Here is a 22,083-nt window from a genome sequence, read left to right as displayed (position 1 = left end):
TCTGTCCTGGACTTCATAGATCTGGACTGCACCTCTGGTGGGCCTCATGGCTAAAGGAATATTGGGAGGCCAAGTGTTAGGTCCGTCCAGTTCCACAGAAACTACCCAGGGTCGTCAGGAGAGGGACTGGTGTTTTTCATGAGCACCTTCCTATGTCCTCACGCTTGCCTGCCCCAGTCCTACCCCCAGAGGATGATGGGGACCTCAGCAGGGCAGTGGACCTGCCAGCCTGCCCCGTCCAGCCGGGCCCCAGGTATGAGCGTGACTGTACGCTCTAGTGCCATAGCCTCATGGGAAGCTGAAACGTCCCACTTCAGAACATTTTCTGAATCTCCTAGCAAACAGCATTTTTGTGTTACAAGATACCCCTGGACTAATATAATACGTAGGTGCAGACAAGAGTTATTTTGAGGGCCATAATTTGATTTAGTTATCTCAGGCGATCAAAGATTATTTAACACCAAAAATAGCTAACTAGAACAGCTGTTGGAACAGCGCTTTGTGTGGGAATGGATGCAAAGGTTCAGTATTTTGACAGCCGTTTCAGAGCAGTGAATACACATACTTCTAAGAAAATCCTGATTGCTGCTTCTAGTTTTCTGTGTGAATACAGAATAGGTATAGGAGTATTTTTGCTTTCCTAGAGTCTTGGCAGTGTATCAGTAAACGTTAACCAACACAACAACAATTTATTATTTAGGTTTTTAAAAAATACCTAATTTGTTTGTTCATCAAAGATGAGCTCAGTGCTTACTGTCCTCCAGGCCAAGTGTAAAGCCTTTGGATCACAAATAATTAGATGTGGTCACCAAGGAATTCCCAACCTGGAAAGAAGAAATAGAACAAGGCATGATGTGAGAGTAATTTTTTTTTTCAGTACTGGGGATTGAACTGAGAGCCTTGCCACTGAGCTGTATCCCTAAACTTTAAAAAAATTTTTATTGGTTCCGGGGATCGAACTCGGGACCCTGCGCTTGTTTGAGGTAGGTGGCGGCACCACTGAGCTAAATCCCTAGCTCTCCCTAGACCTTTTTAATTTTTTTTTTTTGAGACAGAGTCTCAGTAAGTTTGCCGTGTGGGACTTGAACTTGTGATCCTCCTGCCTCAGCCTTGTGAATAATATTAAATGTGATAAGCATTACAGAAGCAGAAGTAGGAGAGAGAGAATGAGCAAGAGGTATCATTAAACGATTAGGTGTTTATGACTTGAGGGGGGTGGGTGACAAGAGTAGACTAATGTTACAAATGGAAAGAAAAGCCTGGTCACCATGACAAAAGCATCCACAGACTCAGCATTCTGGGTTAACACAAAAATCAAATATTGATCCATTTGATTGGCCATCTGTGCACCTCAGCCCACAATATTACATTGTTTGCATATCCAGTTCCTTAAATTTTCACCAAAAAATTTCTAATTTAAAAACATTTTAAAAGTGCTTCAGCATGGACCCTGTTGCACATGTTTGTTAGCTTTCATCTAAATTTGAGTGGAAGTTGGTGCTGCCAGATGAGAATGCATTCTTCGGCTTGGTGAGTGAGCTGGCATCTCTAATCAGATCTCACTCCACAGGGTCTACATTAGGCAGATCAGTTTTCTTTATGTCGGTTTGACATCAGACGTTTTGTTAATTAGAGTAATGGAAGTTAAAGATGGATTTTAATTAGGATCATTTGTGATAATCAAGATAAGTGGATTGAGTTGGACCATTTCAGAGACCTTTCTTCTGTTGTGTTACAGAGTATAAAAGTTTAGTGAGCCTTAAGAATGGAGAATCTGAGGCTCCCAGAAACTGGATCTTCTTGCAGTAGCTGAGTGAGGACTGCAGCATTCCAGCCCCAGCACTGACTCTGTTCACAGCTCTGCTCAGGGAGTTTTGCCTGGTCTTGGAAGAGTCTCTGTCCATGACATTCTTGTAGAAACTTCTAAAACCACATTGCTGATCCTTGACCTCAGGCCTCCAGTTCCAACCTGAAATGTGCATTCCTGAGAACCAACAAATGTGACATTTGTGTAGTCTTTGCATTTTATTTTTTTCCTTTGATTCAAGCAGTATTACCAACATTCAGTTATCATGAGTGATGCATCTGTATTTCTAGTTGACATGGCTGTCTTAGTTACTTTGTCATTGCTAGAACAAAATAACAGCCACCCTCAAGTTAAAGGAGGAAAGGTTTATTTTAGCTCACAGTTTGTAGAGGTTTCTGTCCATAGCCAGCTGGCTCCAAGGCAGAGCAGCATGGCAGAGGAGAAACAGTCCATGGCATGGCAGACAGGAAACAGAAAGACTTCCCTCTTTCCCTTTTTATTATATCCAGGCTACAAGCCTATTGGTTGGTGCCACCCACACCCAGGTTGGGTCTCCCCTCTTCAGTAAATCCATTACCCATACCTAGAATTATGCTAATTCAATCAGTGGACTAATCCAGTATCGAACATCCATGATCTATTATCACACACCCATGATCCAGTCACTTCCCAAAAGCCTTATCTGTGAGCACATGACACTTTGGGGGACATCTAGATATAAGCTGTAACAATATCTCACTGATAAGTAATTAATTTCTAGTTAATATAGGAGGAAACTCAGCTATTTCAATGAGCACTTTTTTGCTTTTGTTATTAATGTACTATTTTATCTGTAGATAATGAGAAATAATTGGATATCTTTGTAGTAAATCCAAGTCACAATAATGCAAACCAAAAAGCACATGTGTGGATTTGCATGAAGTGGAAACACATACCTTTGGAAAATTCTGCGGGCTGTAAGAATTTTACTCTTGTTGTATTTCATACAAGTCAGAGCAAAGAAATTGATTTCCACTTGAGCAAAAGTTTGTTATTGTTTTCCTGGTGTGTTCAAATCAGCTAATGGTCACTTTGGTGAGAATCTAAATGAATGCTTTATGCTCAGACAGTGACCAAGGACAACTGTTGGACTTCCCCATGGTCTACCTCACCTGGGCTTCTTGATTAGTAACTCTAGTTCAGGAAGGCAAGTGCTATTGTGATCATTTTACAATGGAGGAAATCAAAGCAATGAGAAGGTAAATGGCCTGTCCACTCCACGGAACAGGCTATAACAGCCAGAGCTGAAATTGAGCTTTTCTGAACAGGAGTTGACTAGTCCTTAGCTATTTCTATCACCTGAGGCTGCCAGAGCTGGGGAAGTGAATATCAGGGCATTGTGCCTATGGAGATAGTATTTGATACAGTCAGAGCCAAACCTTAGAGCATTATTGTGAAATGACACATCAAGAGATACTTGTGGTGATGTTTTCAGCAGAACTTACGGGTCTGAGTCAGCAGAACTTGGCAAGAAGCCTGCTGTAGTCAGGCCTGAGCTTGGGGCTTTCTCATGGGCTGTTCCCTTTCAGTGGTGCCAGAGCGAGGGAGTCAGTGGGCCTTTAGACTCTTCCACCAACCACCATCCCCCAAAGCCTGCAATCTTAAGTTAATTAAGCTTAAATAAAGGGATGTCTTGACAGGTCCTAGTCAGGTTTCCTAACCCCTCATTCCAAACAGCCTCTTGCCCCAAGTCCTGTTCTCTCAGTCTTCAGAAACAATTCTGTGATGGTGATGTTGTCCCCATTTTGCACTTGAGTAAAGCTGGAGCTTTTGAAATAAAATCAGCATCCCCTAAAATTATGCATTCCATAATTAGGTCTAAAGTCCTAATTGATCCTTCTGAGTCTAAGCCCTGTTCTAGTCTGGGTTCTATGTAGCTTAGGACTAATTATGGGCACTTAAATTTCGGAAGTTGCTCTAGTTGGCTTCCCATTACTATTGCAGAATACCTGAGATAATTATGCAAGAAAAGGTTTATTCTGTTCACAGTTCTGGAGGTTCCAGTCCAAGACCCATCACATTGGGTCTCTGGTGAGCATGAAGAACAGCTGTGGTGGGTAGCCCCTGGTGGTGTTGACTGCTTATCTCATGGCCAGAAAGCAAAAAGGAGAGAGGAAGAAACCAATATCCACAGTCTCCTTCAAGGGTACACCATGAATGACCTAATGACCTTCCATAAGTCCCATCTCCAGTAGGGCCACCCTGGGGACCAAGCCTTTAGTGGGTCTTTGGTGGACACTTAGCCTATTGCAGAGTGTGTTTGTGTGTGTGTGTCAATGTTATTTTAGAGTGTTGTGGAATATGTTTGGTGTCTAATGTGGGCTCAATGTGGACAGAGGAGGCCCCCTTTCATTTTTTTTATTTTTTTCTTATTTATATATATATATATATATATATTTATTGGTACATTTTAGATATGAAATACATTTACATTTATCATTGGGTGTTTGTACCAGAACATGATGTATCTTAGTTCTTATTTTTTCTCCCATTACCTGTGCACCCTTCACCCCCTCCACCCTTCCCTATTTACACAGAGTTTGATTTCATTTTTTTCTCATAATTTTTCCTTTCCCTTCTTCCCTTTCCCCTTCCCCTCCCGCCATCCCCAAACCCTAGGACCTTTTCTTATTTGAAATTATCAATTATTCATTTTAATCATTTTCATCCTTTACACTTTCAGTTTCTCACACTAGAGAAACTATTCGGTATTTACATATGTGTGTCCTATTTATTTCACTTAAGAGTATGGCCTCGATAGGCATCCATTTAGCTTTAAATGTCTCTAGTTTCTCATTGTTTGTGGCTGAGTAGTACTCCATTTTATAAAAAAAAAACATATCTTTATCCAGTTTCCAGTTGATGGGCACTTGGGCTGTTTCCAAGCTTTAGCTATTACAAACTGTGCCACTATAAACATAGGTGCACATATATCACTGTAGTATGATTCTTTGAATTCTTTGGGGAAGATTCCCAGTAGAGGAATAGCTGGGTCAAATGGGACCTGTAGTCCTCGTTCTTTGAGGTATCTCCATACTGATTTCCACAGTCGTTGCACCAATCTACATTCCCACCAACAATGGAGAAGTGTTCCTTTCTCTCCACACCCCCGCCAGGATTTGTTATTTGTTGATTTCTTGATAGCAGCCATTCTTTGTGGGGTGAGATGGAATCTCAGGGTTATTTTCTTCTGCATCTCTTGAATGACCAGTGATGTTGAACATTTTTTCATATATTTATTTGCTGTTTTTACTTCTTTTGTCTGAGAAATGTCTGTTCATTTCGGATGCCCATTTTTGAATTGGGTCTTTGAATTGCGGGGGGGGTCTGATTTTTTTCAGCTCTTTATATATTCTCCATAGTAGACCTTTGTCTGAGCTATAGCTGCTAAATATTTCTTCCCACATTGTAGGTTATCTCCTAGCTCTGTTGGTAGTGTCTCTTGCAGTGCAGAAGCTTTTTAATATGATGAGATCCCAGTTGTTGATTCTTTGTGCTAGCTCCCGTGCTACTAAAGTTTTGTTCATAAAGTCTTTTCCTATGCCAATGTCATGAAGAGTTCTACCTAACTTATCTTCCAGCAAGTTTTTTTATTTTGAAAGATAATTTTGCTGGATACAACAGTCTAGGTTGGAAGTTATTTTCTTTTAGGGCTTGAAATACTTCACTGCCGGCTTTCCTTGATTTGAGGGTTTATGTTGAGAAATCTGCCATGATTCTGATGGCCTTTCCTTTGTAGGTGATTTGTTTCTTTTCTCTAACTGCCTGTAGAATTTTATTCTTCTGTTGGGTTTCTGGGATCTTGACTATTATATGTCTAGGTGTAGATTTTTTTGGTCATGGCTGGTTGTAGTTCTATATGCCTCACTTATCTGTATGTCCAATTCTCTACCTCTGTCTGGGAAGTTTTCCACTATTACTTCTGTGAACAGTTTTTTATGTCAGTTGTACTTTCTCCTGTTTTTTCCTGGAGTCCTACGAGTCTCATGTTATTCTTCTTTGCATCATCTAGCAGTTGTTGGATTGATTTCTCATGGTCCCTTACTATCTTTAAGAAATCTCTGTTTTCATGGTCCTTAACCACAATCCTGTCTTCTATATCTGATATTGTCTTCAGATTCTCTTAATCTGCTCTGCATGCTTTCAGTGGAGTTTTTGATCTCCTGAATATCTGTTTGAATCTGTTTCATGGATTCCATTTCTTTCTTATGTTGGGTGATCATGTTTTCCATTTCTTTCTTATGCTGGGCAATCATGGCTTCCAGCATGTTTCTGATCTCATCTATTTTCTTATCTGTTTCTGCTCTAGAGCTTCTAATCATGTCTTTCACTCTGCTCACCATGTCTGTATTTATCTGGGAGATTATTTCTGTTTTGAAATTTTCTAGAGCCTCATGCATCTGCTTTGTTACTTTCTGTGCTGTCAGTTCAGGGTGTCCAAGTGGTTGCTTATCAGAGTTTTCCACCTCATTTCCCCCAGAATTTTCTTTTTGTGGCGTGGAAGCCTGCGTTTGTGCCTTGCTTAAGTGTCTTCTCATTTTTGTTTTTGGTACTGTTCTTGGTTTAATTCCTGGGTTGATATTTCAAAATTGCTTAAGGTAGGTATCTTTGTTGCTTGTGTTTAAAACCCTTGTGGAATGATTGCTTTTCAGAGGTGTCTTCCAGATATAGCTTGTGTTTGGGTTTTGAGACTCTAATGACTCTGAAGCTATTTTATTTCTCTTATACCAGGAAGGAAAACTGATTAGATCAATCACAACATGTTAGCCCAAATGACATAGTCAGCAATACCATAGCATCAAGCACAGCTTAGAAAATGACAATTTGTGGTAGTTATTAATCTATCACTTTTAGCTATGTGAGTTAAATTAAAACCGAAGACCAATCCAACATAAGTTTATAATGAATAAACTCTTCAATATAGCATCTTTCCCTTTTGGGGTGGGGAGTTAAAAGGAGTAGGGGAGGGAGGGACAGGTAGAAAGAACAGGTAAGATTAGCAGTGAGGCCAGAAGACACAGAAAGATCACACAAACTCTAAGAAGTTGTTAAAGGCAAGAGAAAAAGGCAGAATGAAAGAACAAAGATGTGAATGGAATCATCTAACAGCAACAGGGAGGCTAGATACCAAATTTACTTTCCTTTAAACCTAATGATAATCAAGAGAAGGAAAAAGAAAAGAAAAAAACAATAAGGGAGAAATCCGAATTCAGTGCAGAAAGGAACAAATAGGGAGATGAGCAATGTGGGACAGCGAGAGAATGAGTGAGAGAGAAAGAAAAGATAAAAAAAAGAAAAGCAAAACTTTGAAGAGTAGAAAAAAAGTAAAAATTAAGAATTAAAAATAAGAGAAAAAAAATTTTTTTTCTTTTTTTGCAAATAGCACTAGAAATTATGGGCCTCCTTCAGGGTATGTCTCTGCTGTCACAGTAGGCCACGTAGGAATCCCTGTGCATACACAAGTCAATGAGTCTCAGCAAGCCAGCAGCAGACCAAGTGCGTTGGTCTGATGTGCCTTTATTGTAGAGATTCTCTTTACCTTTCTGCTGAGCTTCAGTTTTCATCGAGGAGCCTGAGAGGCCCTCTTTCTGTTACTAACTTCTGCTCTATCTTGTGGCGCTCAGGACAAGGGTCTTTGTAATCTCCTGTGTCTCTGTAGTGTGGGACCAGGTAGCAGAAAAGCCAGAAGGTAGGCGGCCCATGGGGGGGGGGGGCAGACCTCACCTTGGCGTGGGCGTAGCCCGGTATAGCTTGTGGGGCTTCAAGCTGCTTGTCTCTCCTGGCCGGTCACAGCTTAGAGAGCGTCAGATCCAGGCCCCCCTTTCTTGAAAAGGGTACATTGGATGCAAGGTGGCTGAAAAAGAAATTGGGCTGATGACAGGTTCACATTCTGAAGCTGTCAGCATCCTTTCGCTGTCACCACTGTATCAGACAAATCGGCTTGGAATGCTGAAAAGAGTTTGAGCAAGAAATGGGGGCTGTGCCTGCCCTACACCAGCTGGTGTGCCTCCGCCAGACTGTCTGGGAGACTACTCAGAGGTGCCTTCCACTCTCATAAGCTGGTTAATGTAGGAAGAAATTAAACTGCCCCTGCTTTTAATTTCCTTTTCCTCGTCAGCTTTCCTCCTGAATGGAGAAGGTCCTGCCTTTTCTTAAATGAGCCTGGGTATAGCGAGCATTTTCATTTTTCTCAGATAAGTCACTGATCATATTTACTGAATGGTTGAGCTTTTCTGGACTTTGTCAGTGTGAACAGGTGAACAGGTGACTACACCCCTGAGGGTGTAGTCAGCCCTAGATAAGTGGATCATTGAGGTTCCCAACCCACAGAAGTCAACTTTGTGCTTCTAAAAGTGCCTGTCCTGATCCTCCACCTTATTACCTCATCAGTTCAGATTAGAGTAGGCTTTAGTTATCTCTGGCTATAATGATCAGTGTCACACTGGCGAAGAACTACTTTTGAAATGAGAAAATTTCCCTTTCACACCCCTGGTTCATTCATTCGAAAACACAGTGTTAGACCACAGCGTGACCTTCTCCTCTCCTAGATTACAAGGGCCCTAGGCACTCTATCTCATTTTGCTTCGCACCCCAGGGGTTTGCCTTGCACATAGTGGAAACTTAGTGTTTGCTGAGCTGAACTGCACTACATCTTTCAATACAGAAGGGAAGTTGGACAAATTAAAATACAGGACAGCAAGGCTGGCAAGCTGAATCAAGTACATGCCTGGTTCCGATGGCTTGTCCAGTTACTTAAATTAAAGATTTATTTCATAGCCAAAAAAAGAAAAATGATACACATAGGACATAAGATGGACAAAGCAGAGACTCCAGCAGATAAGTGCTTGCTCCTGTGCTTATTTTTATTATGAACAGACATAATTACTGTCCCATCATGCACCGGGGACTGTGTTGGGGACTTTGAGGCCCACAGACATTTCTCAGCTCACGCTGTTTCTCTTGGAGGTTGTAGAAACAAGTAAGCTAGCGGCAGTGCCACCACATGTAAGAAAAGTTTTGCCAAGGCTCCTTGACATGGGAAGTGGGACTGGTGGTGGGAGATGGAGCAGTGGGGCTTAGTCACACTGCCTCTGGGAAGCTGGGGAAGTAGTGAGGAAATCCTTACCTATTTCCCTGCTTCTCCATCTTTAGGCCTCCTGGTGGGTACCCTTGATGTGGTGTTGGACTCCAGTGCCCGGGTTGCTCCTTACCGAATCCTGTACCAGACGCCAGACTCTCTGGTCTACTGGACCATTGCCTGTGGTAAGTAGCAGTATCCTGAGACATTCAAGGCTACAGAGAAACTTTAGGATTAACAGCTTTGAATCAGAAGGGAAGGAGCAAATACTTGCTGAATGCAATTACAATGAATCTTAGCCATTTACACATGAACCCAACTTCTTAATGTTTAACACTGTAAAGGTTTCTCTCTCACTCTAAGGTCCCATTGGTATCATGTAGCCTTCTCCACCTGTAATGATACGCCATGGAAGGAACACAAAGCCTCCGAGGTCAATTTATAATGGCAGAATAGGAAGATAGAACAGACCTGAGCTTAACTTCTAGTCCCAGAAGTGGCACATACCACTTTCCATTCATACTCCATTGGCTGGACCTAGTCACATGGGCCCACCCTAACTGCAAAGGAAGCTGGGAGATGAAGAGGAGCATGGGACCTCTTTGGATGTACTAAGCAATACTTCCTATGAGTAAAGATTACTCATTTCTCCTGCTGCTAATCTGTATGCTGTGCTTCAAATGGTGGCAGGTAATCCTGCTAGATCACTCACAAGAATTTCTAATCCAAAATAACTTAAGGTTAAGTTATTTGTTTGCACATGGCTTTTAAAATAAACACAGGAAAAGCAAGGGCACTGAATACTTTATTTTGCCTCTACTTAATGTTGTCAATATTAATATACTTTATGGAACACTTTTAGATTTACAGAAAAAGTGAACAAATACTATAATTCAGAGAGCTTCCATTTTCTTCCCAATACATAGTTTCCACTATTAGTAATATGTGAGCATGGTACATTTGCTAAAATTAGTGAACCAATTATAAAATAAAGTCAATAATATATTCAGATTTCCTTAGTTTTTCCTATATGCTGTTTTTCCACTCCAGGATTTCACCAGTATCCCATTATTACGTTTGGTTATCTCATCCTCTCAGGTTCCTCTTGGCTATGGAAGACCAGGGATGACCTTGACAACTTTGAGGAATGCCAGTCAGTTGTGTAATAGAATCCTTTATGAGGACAACCACAAGAAAAAGTGTCGTTTTCATCTTGTCATGTCATGGGTACCTGTCACCAACAGGAACTTCTGACTGTTGACATCCTAGATCTCCTGCTTTATTTAGTTTTTCTGGTTTCCCCACTGGGAAGCTACTCTTTTCTTCTCCTTGGAAAATTATACTCTGGAAGAAAGTCATGCACAGTCCATTTTTAAGGAATGGAGTGTTTTCCCCCCTCTTTTAGAATATCTCTATGTAGTTTTTATTCTACATTGTATGTTTGTTCTCAATTTTTAATTTATGCAGTTAATGTCAGTATAGACTCATGGATATGTACTTTATATTTTGAGTTATAACCCATCTATTTTAATTTTGCTTGAATTGTTCCAGCTTTGGTCATTGGGAGTGCTTCCAGTTGACTTTATTCAGTTTTTAAATTGATCTCTCTACTTGGTAGGAAGTGCTGTGCTAGAACCTAAAGACATCAAGACAATTACATCTGGTCTCCGTTCTTGAGAAAATCATGCTTTCGAGAGGATGCAGTAAATAGTCATTTATAGCCCAAGTTGAACAGTTACCATAGAGTTTCATTTGATTCTGAATTCCCAAGAAAATACAGGATTCTAGGCCAGCCTTCTGTGTTAACTGGGGGAAGTATCTGGGTGTGATTTAAAGCTGCTGGAAAGCTCGAGTGACCTAGTAAGACTTCCAAAAGTATTTAATAGTACCTGAAATTCCAACATGGTAGTTATATTCCTTTAGAAATATTCTGGTTAAGATGCAAACAGCTCCAGGAGGAGACATTTGACTGTAGTTAATCATTTATACTTCCTTTGAATGAAAGAATGGCATAACTAGTATTCACTCTTTTTCTGGGGCTTTGCCATTCTGTGACACAGGTCTTTCTATGAATATTCATGTGGAGTAGAACCTACGGTGGTAATGTTGAGTTATTCCTGAGTCATTTGCCCAGCCAGGGCTAAGGAACACCAAGTTGTAATTGCCAGTAGCGTACTTTATAGCCCAAAGAGACATACTTTCATTTTTCCAGTAAGTAAACCCTGTCACTGTTGTATGATCTCATTATAATCAACCCAGAATGGTTTTAGCTTTTGTATATATTGATTACCCATAGAGACAGCTTCAGATTTCCTTATGGTAGACTCCGCGGAAGTGACAATCATTGTTAAGTTCCATTCGCTCATTAATCATTGTTTCTTAACGATTTCCAATTAAAATCCAAATTACTGGCTTCCTTTCATGAGAAGATTTAAAGAGCGGAAGCTACTACCTTAAAAAGATTTCTTCAATATGCTGAACTTTGTAATCTTAGTGTCCTTCATAAACTATAAAGTTGGTATTTGGTAGGAAAATACATTGAAAGCTTTCAAATTTGCTTAAGTTTCATGAATTGTTGATGTAAGAGAACCTTCAGCAGAACGTTGAGTGAGTCTAATTCATTGTCCTGTAGGAACCATAGATTATAAAACCTTGTTCTGTGCCATGTGTCTTGAAATCATCAGCAAGCATAAATTGAATTCAACTAAAGGAAGTTTCTTCCATCAACGTCTGGACATATACATCCTTCTGTAGATCAGCCAGACCTTAGCTGTAAACCCTAGATGTATGATCTGCCTTAGACTTGCGTCCCGTGAAACCAGGCAAGAGGAATCTTTGGGACCCAGTGTAACTTTGTGCCAATGTAATAGTCACTTGGCCCTTGGAAGCATTAACTGTATTGTGTAGTGGAGACCTTACCGATAGTATAGCCCTAGTTACCTAGATTTGGCCACCCATTAATTTAGCTTTGCTCTTCTTTACCATTGCTAATCTCATCTGAACCTACTCGGTCATTCAGTTTCAGAGTTGAAAGATACATCAGCCATCACCTCATCCACCCTCTTATTTTAGAGGGAAAGAGAGGCAAAGTGAGTTTGCCCAGCTCACATTCCCTGTTACCACGAGTTCCATGGAGCTCAAGCCAACTTCTCAAGTCTCCATGATCCTTCCCAGGAATTTTTAAGTGGCACCGTGCTGGCTCTTGTGATTAAACATTCTTTTAGTCAGTAGCTCTAAGACTCAGATTTAATTAAAGATTCCTAATTGGTGTGTTCTTGCTCTTTCTCTACAATAGACAGAAAATGTGGGGTAATTCGGTCGCTTTCCACATGAGACAGACATAATGTGCAAGTTGGCAGGTATTGTTACAGCCCTTTCTTGTTCTGTGTACCTCAAGGACTCTGTTTGTATCCTTGGGAACACAGCAGCTTAAAAAGAAACAAAAACTTTGCTTTTTAAAAAAGTACTGCATGAGAATATAGATGAGCAAAAATAATAAAAGAAGGAAGAAATGATTGCAAACTACAGATATCACCTTCTAAACCTAAAACACACACTTTAAATACTTTATATACTTATACTTACATGTAAATATATGTATACTACATATCATATGTTAAATATATATGGTATATGTGCATAGATTTTAAAGCAAATAAAATGAAAATTGTATTTGATATGTTGAAAATAATTTCCATACCAACAAAATATTTTGTAATATCAGTTTTCATAAATAGATATTTTATTGTATGTATGACAGTTTTTCTAACCACTGTGCTATTATTAAAAATCTAGAGTATTTTTCCCTTGATATTGCTACATTCGGACCAACCTTAATGTGTATCCTCCTTAGCAAAATCTTTGGACATTCCCTTAATTATTACCTTAGGATTAAACTCATAGGAGTAGATAGGGTGTGTCAGAATATCCATATATTTAAGATATTTAGCCCAGTTTCTCTGTAGAAATAGTCATAAACATTCCCACTGTGGGTAGGAGAATACCATGGCTCCAGTGTAAAATAAGGATGTCAGCCGCGATTCTTCCTGCCAAGGCCAGATGAGTTACCTGGGCCTCTCTCTTCTCAAGGCGATTAGAAAACGAGCAGCATATTGTTATAATCCTTAAGAGATGATAGGAGAAGCTTGTGATCATAGGAGTGCTCTAGGCATGCCTTGCTGCCGTAGAATAGACGCTGCAGTCCAAACAGCAGGGTGCCTTGGAGAGAGTTTTCTGCTGAATGTCTGCTAGTCAGGCAGAGATTGAGTAGCTGGTTTCTTTGTGTCCTGATTTCAGAAGTTAGAAATATTTTCAGAATTGCATTTCCAGATAAGATCTTTGTGTACTGCTGCTTATGGTGGTTATAGGAAAACTGTTTAGGGTTTTTATGTTCTAGATCTGTACTGAGTATATTATCTTAATCAATCTCCAGCACAAACCAATGTGGCAAGAGTTGTCATCTACATATTACCAATGACGACTGTGAAACACAAAGGTTAAGTCACTTACCCAAGGTCCCAAAGCTAAAGTGTGGCGCTATGGGGATTTGAAGCCAGGTGTACCTTTTTTACCTCAGTGTCTGTGGTCCATGGCATTATGTAATACCACCTACCTGATAAACAGCCTTGTTATTAAAAACTCCAGGTAACCTAACCTCTTTTCATTCTAGCCATACTTGTATTATATGTGAGGAGGCAAATAAGTGTAGGATTTGGAGCCAAAAAAAAAATCTGGGCCTGATTTCATAGAAACATGAAAACTTCAGTTTCCCCATCTATAGAAGAGATTAAAACTAGACCTGTTCACAGGATTGCTATGTGTATTATAAATTAAAATGAAGTACCTGGCCTTGGAAATGTGATAATAGAGAACACTATCTTTATTATCATATTTAAACTGTTTATAGCATCAATTAGATCTGAATTTTGAAAAAGTAGATTTTGCCTTTATTCCTAAAAATGTTTCCAATCACAGCACTATTTTAGGATTTTGTCTTTTGCCCTCTCCAAATACAAGTTGGTAATTTTCTTGAGCATAGAGTACAGTGGTGGTTTTGTAAATACAGGGTAAGCAGTTATTACTTCAGGATCATGGGTACTGCTCTTACCTTACTTAAACTTTGAAATTAACATCTCTGTGCTATGGTTGTTTTTGGAAAACTATTAAATAGACCATTTTTTTCATTTAGTTCCTTTTAATCAAGAACTTCAAATGCTATTCTTTGGAGGACTGAATTTTCTCAGAAGTCCAAACAGCTTGCTCTGGATCTGAAAATATGACATTGATTGCTTTTTAATCCCTAGATTTGGTGGGGTTTTGTCTTGGTTTGTTTTCTATTGAATAAAAATAATTTTATTTCTTTACAGCCATACAAATATACCCATGGCCATGCATGTGCACACACTCATTGTCAAGGAGAATTTAACATTTTGGATGTTATGGAATTCAGGTTTTGAAGTCAGTACTGGAGTCTCAGAACTGAAATGTATTACTGGTCATGCATCACAAGAGAATTAGCCACAAAGGTCTAGCAGTGGGGCCTTAAATTTTTGTTCTTGCTCCTCAGATGACAGCTATGAGAAAAACATACCTTGGTCTATCTTAATGCGTCTTTCTACTTCAAGTAGACTACATGTACTTCAATATACACTTCCAATTACATGAGTAATTAGACTAGGATGATGTAGTGTTTTCCAGCATCATTTAATATTTGCCCAGACACATGTGTAAGAGCTGTGGCTGGTGGCCTAAAAAAACAGCTCTATATGACAAAGATTCTTATTTTTTAGAAATTAATGTCTAAATAACGCTAAGGCCATCAAGTGTTGATCTAGCTTTTGCCATGCCACAGGGCTGTAACTTGGGTCTCCTGAAGGATTCTTGTGCCCTATCCTAGCTTTTCTTGTTGTTCCAGATCAGCTTGGTTTTCGGGCTCCACCTCTGTAAATGGGTCCTTTCCAGAAAATCAACAGCAAAGCCCTTCCTTCTTCTGAGCACTGACTGACACATTTTGCACAAACTGCTGGTTAAATAGACCACTCTTCTTTCTGAGTCCTGGCAAAAGAACTTCAGGTTATCTCACTTTATTTCTTTCCATTAAGTTTATTGGTACATTTTAGGTATACAATACAGTTACATTCATTATTGGGATTTTGTACCTTTACATGATATATCTTGGTTCTTATTTTTTCTCCTTCCCGTGCCCTCCCTTCACCACCTCCACCCTTCCCTATTTACAAAGACTTTATTTCCATTTTTTTCCTTTTCTCATATTTTTTTCTTTTCCCTTCTTTCCGGTTACCTCACTCTAAAGGACAATAATAACAACAACGAAAAGTTTGAAGACCTCAATTCTTGCAGCACTTGTTCTTACTGAAAAATGAAAGAGCCAGTTATGAGGAACATTTCAGGATTCAAAGTTGCTTCTTGTGCAGCCTTGCTGATTCCTAGTGTGCTCCAGAAGAAGGGGTAGTTGCTCCCAAACTATTCGGACATGTGCTCTGACAGGTCTGACATGTCTCTGACAGGTTACTTGGTCCCTTGGTTTGTTCTGGAGTGAGAAGCGGACAGGTGTGGCTCCCAGAAATATATTTTAATTGGATTGGCACCTTCAGAATTTATATCATTTGTTAGAGTGAATCCAGTCTTGCTTGATACATATCCTCATACTTCTGCTCTCCAGAACCCCAGGCCAGACACCTGTTCTTTGTCCTCTGAGCAGTTAGGAACATGTCCAGATTAAATGTCAATATAAAAGATTCTTGTTCACTATCATCCCATAGTTCACTTCCTGTAGATGATTTGCCATAGGCCATTTCCTTCCTCAGATAGATATGAAATCATACAGTGATCATTTCCTATAATGCCATACTAAGTTATTCCCTACCTGAAATCCAGCCTTCTAGAATTCTTGGAATCTTAGGTTTGGCTGTAGCTGGAAAACGCTGCAGGCAGGAGTGGAACCATTAGTAGTAATAAGGCTGAAATGTTTGTACTCCCCCTCCAGAGGCAGGCAGTAGGGGAGCCAGCCACTGGTGAAGATGATGTTGGGTGAAGGAGGGTGGGGATCATGGGAAAGATGGACACTGGTGGAGAGCAGGTGGGCCTGGGGTAGCAGAGAAGGCAGTAGGTGGGAAGCAATGGCAGTGAAAGTCTGGACTACACAGCAGGAATACTCAGATGATGACAGTCACGGTCCACATGGGACAGTGGGCCCCTAAGATTATAATGGAACTGAAAAATTCCTTTCACTTAGGGAAGTGCCCATGGTAACATCTTAATGATGCATATTACACGTGTGTTTGTAGTGATGCTGGTGTACATAAGCCTGTTTGGGTATGTTTAGATATGCAGATACTTATGTTGTGTGACAGTCACCTACCATATTCAGCACAGTGCCATGCTGTACAGTTGGTAGCTATAAGCAATAGGCTGTATCACAAGGCCGGCATGTACCACCTAGGTTTATGTACATACACTCTAAGATGTTCACACAACAACTCAATCACCTAACGGTGCATTCCTGAAAACATATCCCCATAATTAAGAGACACACAACTGGGTGAAGATGGGGCAGGAAAGACACATCAGCCAAGTGAACTTCCATGTGAGACCATGGAGGTATGAGTCAGTGTTTGCTGAATGAGTGTGTGTGCATGGCATTTCTACAGTATATGTGTGCGTGCGTGTGTGTGTGTGTGTGTGTGTAGCAGATGAGCATACATGAGTATGTGCTGCCTGTGCAGTGCAGAAGCCACAGCCCTCGGTCTGTACTGAGGGGCTTTTCCACCAACAACAGCCAGAAAGTAGTGCAGTTGAGCTGAGGAGTTTGGGTTAGATTCTGTGACAGGTGTGAGAGGGAATCTGAAAGTCACGCTCACAGTGTGATCACCTGGTAAAAGGCTGAGTGCAATGAGATCCCGGCTCATGGCTGAGCCAGGCTCAGGCTCCAGAAGGCACATCTGCAGTCCACAGAGGCAGCAACTGATGAGAGGCAAAATCAGAGGCTGGGAATTATGCGCGGTAGACTTGGAGAGACTCGGCAGCCCCAAGGTCCCAAGGACTACCTCTGTCCTAAGGTGCGGGACATGGGACAGTGCCAGCAAGCACAGGTGGGACAGCGGGGTGGAGGATGCAGGGCTTCGCTCCTCCCGGATGGGGCTCTTGGTGAATACAGCATGTCACAGCTTGAGGCGGTAGTAAGCTCTTCCCAGACAAGGAAGGACCCAGTACATTTAAAAAATTTTTCAATTGCTAGTTAAAATTTTTAACTTTACAGCATTTTAAAGTTAGCTGGAAAACCAAAAAATTGACTCATGCCCTAAATACTCCAAATAGGCACCATTTTGTATTTGAAAAGTCTTTCCTACTTCTCAAAGTGTAACTGTAGATATCCCTTGTGATTTTCACAACATTTATCTGAGATAAGTGGTTTCATTTTCAAATCTGTGTCCATTTTACATGTAAAAATTCTGAAACAGGTTAAACTGCCTAAAGTCATCCAGCTGGCTGGTGGCAGGGAGTGACCAGGTGTCAGAAGTCCCAGCTGCCGCTTTGACGTCATGGTACAGAGTCATCGTGTTATTGTTTTTACACATGGTTGACTGGCCTCAAATAAGCAAGCCATGAAAAATACCCACAGAGAGGAGCAGACAGTCTTTTCTTTAGTGTTTTCCCAGGACTGCTCCCCACAAAGAAATCTGCTTTGTATTCCCTATGTAAGCATCCGTTGTAAAAGTTTTATTTGTGATTTGGAAGATGAACCCAAGGCTTCACGCCTCCTAGGCATGTGCTTGTACCTCTGAGGTCCACTCTGGTCCCGTAAGCACTCCTGCGGGTAATTTAGTGTTTAGTCTTCAAGAACATGAACTTGGGTTTTCTTTGGGTGATCCTTTCCTCAAACAGTCTGTCAAGAAACCCATCAAGCACACCTCTCATTCTCTTAAGAGATTTCCTTTCTGCAACTAGAGTTCTGAGTGTAATCACAGATACATTTGTATCTCTTGCTTTTCTTCCTTTGTCAGGAAGAGTAAGATTCTGGGCTGTCTCAAATTATGATGATAAAGAACAGAGAGAAAAGACACTTAAAAATCAATTAAAAGGTAACTTGGAAATCTCAGCTGGTTAAGGGTGAATCAGCGGAAACAAAATCATTCTTGATATGGATACATATATATACATACATATATATGATATATGTATGATATGGATAATTTTTGAAAATATTTTTGTGTAAGACCACTGGCAGTCGTAAAGGAAGTTTATTTAATATTTTATAACTGCATCTTGACAGCATCTGTGTTCTGCAGTGCAGTATGGCCAGAAAGCAGGATGTTGGTTATACAGTTTCTCTTTCACATAGAATTGTTTAAATTTGGAGATGGCGCCTGAGGTGATGTATGCTCCTCATTCCTGACCAAAATATAGCACCTTAATTGGAGGCTGAAAACATGACCTCATCCCCTTGCATCTCAAGGCAGCTGTACTCGTGAAAGCCATCTGCTGCTCCCTAACGCTGGTCCATTTTCACATCTCATTCATAATCGAAGTGAGCGAATGAGGGGAATTTTTTGCCCAATCTAGGAGAGGTTTCAGCAGCTCTCTAGTGGCAGCAGCTCTCATACTCTTCCAACTGAACAGCCGAAGCCATGTATCATAACAAGCTCTGTTGCCCTGTGAAGTCCACAAAACGGAGGAAAGGGAAACAGTAAGGGTAACTCGAAGCCCAGAAAAGCAAATGAGGGCCGCAGTGCTGGCTTCCACCCTTGACCCAGGGTCCTGAACGTTTCTACTCTCACCTGATCAGACTGGCTTGTGTGTGTCTCCCAGAGGAGGGGCAGCGGTTTTAAAGTCAGAGCTCTTGGAAAGATGCAGTCTCCTTCGGTGGCATCATGCATTGATGGGATGCACTGGGTTTTTAAGCTATCTTGGTCATGAAGCTGACATTCTCACATTTACATTTGGACAGGGGGTTCTAGGAAGGAGATCACCGAGCACTGGGAATGGCTGGAGCAGAACCTGCTGCAAACACTGTCCATCTTTGAAAATGAGAACGATATCACCACGTTTGTGAGAGGAAAAATACAGGTAGTGGTGTTTTATATATTTTTAAAGAAAGAACAAACACCGTTTTTAATTGAAAGTAATTTCAAATTTGCAGAAATGTTGCAAAAATAAGGCCTATGTAAAACACACCTGTTTACCTTTTACCTAGACTCACATGTTGTCAACATTTTACCCCAATTTCTTTATCATTCATGTGTTCACTTCTTCCCTATTTGAGAGAAATTCTTTCCTAAATACATCAGTGTGTATTTTCTAAGACTAGAGATATTCCAGTATAGTTATCAATTGCATTATTTAACATTATGTATAAATTTAACATTCATATACTTTAATATTTGGCACAGATTCTAACTTAAATTGGCTGAATTATGACTTTGATAGTTTTCAAAAATATTTTTCATTCCAATGCAGGATTCAATCCAGGAAGTTGTTGCATTTGGCTTCCATCTCTTTAGTCTCTTCAAGTCTGGAAGATTTCCATGCCTCTCCTTATCTTTTATGACATTAGTATTGTTGAAGTAGGCAGTTCTGTTTTTTTTTTAATTGAACAGTTTTCATTTGGGGTTTTGTCAGATGTTTTCCTTATGATCCTATTCAGAGTAAGCATTTCTGGGTGGATACCACAGGGATGAGGTATCAAGGTATCATTCCTGGAGGCACCTGGTACTCAGTCTGCCCCTCCCTGGTGGTAAAGCTCAGTAAAGGTGCTGTCCAGTTTCTCCACTTCAGAGTTGCTCGTTTTCAAGTAATAATTTTCTGTAGGGAAATGCATTAATGCTACATGTATACGTATCCTGCTCCTTATCAAAATTTTCCTTTTGATTTAGCATCCAATTGATGAGTTTTTGCCTGAACCAATCCTTGCTGTGATGATTTGCAGCATGAAGACCATATGGAAGGGTGATTTCCGAGTTCCGGGAGTCTCCCTCATTTTCATGTTGGCAACTGCCATTCTATGAGCAAGAGCCCTCCTTGCACTTGTTTATCTATTTATTATTAATAGGGACTCCTAGGTTTCTCTGTTGTTTATATTCCTGGACCTGTTTATTTTGGTACTCATGCCAGACACAGCTCTAGCGCCCCTTGACAGTTGCTTTCAGTGTTGTTGGGATGCATTCCACTGCAGGCTCTTCCAGCCTCATCTTCTACCTTCCCTGTCCTGTTTATTTTAGTTTGCTTTCAGTTTTAGGTTCTTTTTCTTTCCAAGCTTTATTAGCTTTATTTTCCTTTTTGAATATAGAAAATAATAATATACTTCCAGAAGTCAAAAAGTATAATTCCCTTTTGCATCCCTCCCATCCTGTTCTCGACTAAGTCTCCCATAGTGAATCAGCATCATTGTTTTCCAGTGTACCTTTCCTGTTTATTTTTGTAAAAATAAACAGATTTACATATTTTCTACTTCCCTTTAACTCTTACATATAGACTTCACATATATATGCTGCTTTGCATTTTGTTTTTTCCCTTAAAATCTACCAGTCACATACCATATTTGTTCATAGAATGATTCCACATATTTTTACATTTTAATAGTTCTGTTTTTTAAATTTTGAAATGCTTTTTAGATTTACAGAACTGCAAAAATAGTAGAGAATTACCATATAGCCTTTGCTGAGCTCTCTTAAAGTTAACATCTTATATAACTATGCCACCTTTATCAAAACTAAGAAATTAACATTGATGCAGTACTGTTAGTGAAACTACAGACTTTTTTTGGATTTTATCTGTTTTTAATCCCGTGTCCTTTTCTCATGCCATGATCCAATTCAAGATCCTGCGTTTCTTTTTTTCCTTATTCTTTTTCACATCTGTGTATTAGTGAGCATATATCATAACTCATTCAGCCACTCACCTATGCTTGGACATTTAGGTAGTTTCTAATATTTTGCAACCAAAAACATATACATATATGTATATGTATACACACACACATACACATACACACACACACACACATATATATGTATATATATATATTCATGTATACTGTATTAGCTTTACTATTGCTACGTCAAAATACTTGACATATAAAACTTAAAGGAAGAAAGGCACATTTGGCTCACAGTTTTAAAGGGCTTAGTCCATGGTTAGCTGACTCCAAGACAGAAATTGAATGGTGTAAAAGACCTGGTGGAAGAAAGCTGCTCAACCCATGGCAGCCAGGAAGCAGAGAGAGACAGAGAAAGGAGGAGGTGGAGACAGGAACATACTCTTCCAGGTCATAACCCCAGGGACCTACTTCCTCCAGCCATTAATCACTGGATTAATCCACTGATAACTACAGTGCACCCATGATAGAATCACCTTCAGCAAGCCTCACCTATGAACACATGGGACCTTTGACACTACCATTAAATCTGTCCAAAACGTGTATGTAATTTTTATATTACTGAGGAAATATTATTGAGGTTGTATCACTAAGTTCCAGATAAAAAGATAAATGCATATTCTGTTTTGTGAATATTTCCAAATTCCCCTCTATAGGAGTTGTACCATTTCACATTCGCACTGGCAAGTGTGGGAGTGCTTCTTTCTTTACAGCCTCGCCAACAGTATGAAGTATCAAGCTTTTCAGTTTTTGCCAATCTGATGGGAGAGAAATACTTTTTAGGTAGTGTTTTAATTTGTATTTGTATCATTTATGAGAAGCTGAATATCTTCACATAAGTTTAAGGACTACTTTTTATTTCTCTGTTGGTAAACTGCTTGTGTCTCTTTTACATATTTTTTATAGAACTTTTGATCAATTTTGCCTCTTTATATAGAAGGGCCATTTGCCCTTTATTGGTGGTATATATCATAGATATTTTCCTTCAGTTTGTCATTTGTCTTCTAACTTTGCTCATGATTTATGTCACACAAAATTTTAAATTTTTACTTAGCCAATTTTAGAAAATCTTCCTATGATAAAATCTGGGTTCTTAGTCGTACTTCAAAAGTCTGTCTTTACACCAGGGTAAGAAGGAGTTGTGGAAAGTATTCTGAAAAAGTGGTTCTTCAGATTCCATGGAGAGTCAATTTTGTTTTATTTTTCTATTTTATTATTACACAAACTTGTGGTTCTTTTAGAATCAGAAAAGGAAGTTTAAAAATA

At 39.8% G+C, this 22,083-nt stretch overlaps 1 protein-coding gene across 8 annotated transcripts in view; it reads left to right on the top strand.

The window, feature by feature from the left end:
* Nucleotides 1-22,083, top strand: part of Tbc1d9 (TBC1 domain family member 9) — a 113,917-nt gene that overhangs the window by 42,788 nt on the left and 49,046 nt on the right. For 4 of the 8 annotated variants that reach the window (XM_013067123.3, XM_004868890.3, XM_087193326.1 and 1 more), the window contains exons 2-3: nucleotides 8,999-9,109; nucleotides 18,892-19,010. In XM_013067123.3, the coding sequence (XP_012922577.1) occupies nucleotides 8,999-9,109; nucleotides 18,892-19,010 (230 nt within the window). The remainder of the gene's footprint in view (nucleotides 1-8,998; nucleotides 9,110-18,891; nucleotides 19,011-22,083) is intronic. The other 4 variants (XM_021247676.2, XM_021247678.2, XM_021247677.2 and 1 more) reach the window with 1 other exon arrangement.

The sequence above is a fragment of the Heterocephalus glaber genome, unplaced genomic scaffold, assembly GCF_053883595.1.
Source record: "Heterocephalus glaber isolate CG9 unplaced genomic scaffold, H.glaber_assembly_v1.0 deba00001587, whole genome shotgun sequence".
NCBI classification, from domain to species: Eukaryota; Metazoa; Chordata; class Mammalia; order Rodentia; family Bathyergidae; genus Heterocephalus; species Heterocephalus glaber.
The sequence above is the reverse complement of the archived record's forward strand: the minus strand, read 5'-3'. Positions and strand labels throughout refer to the sequence as shown.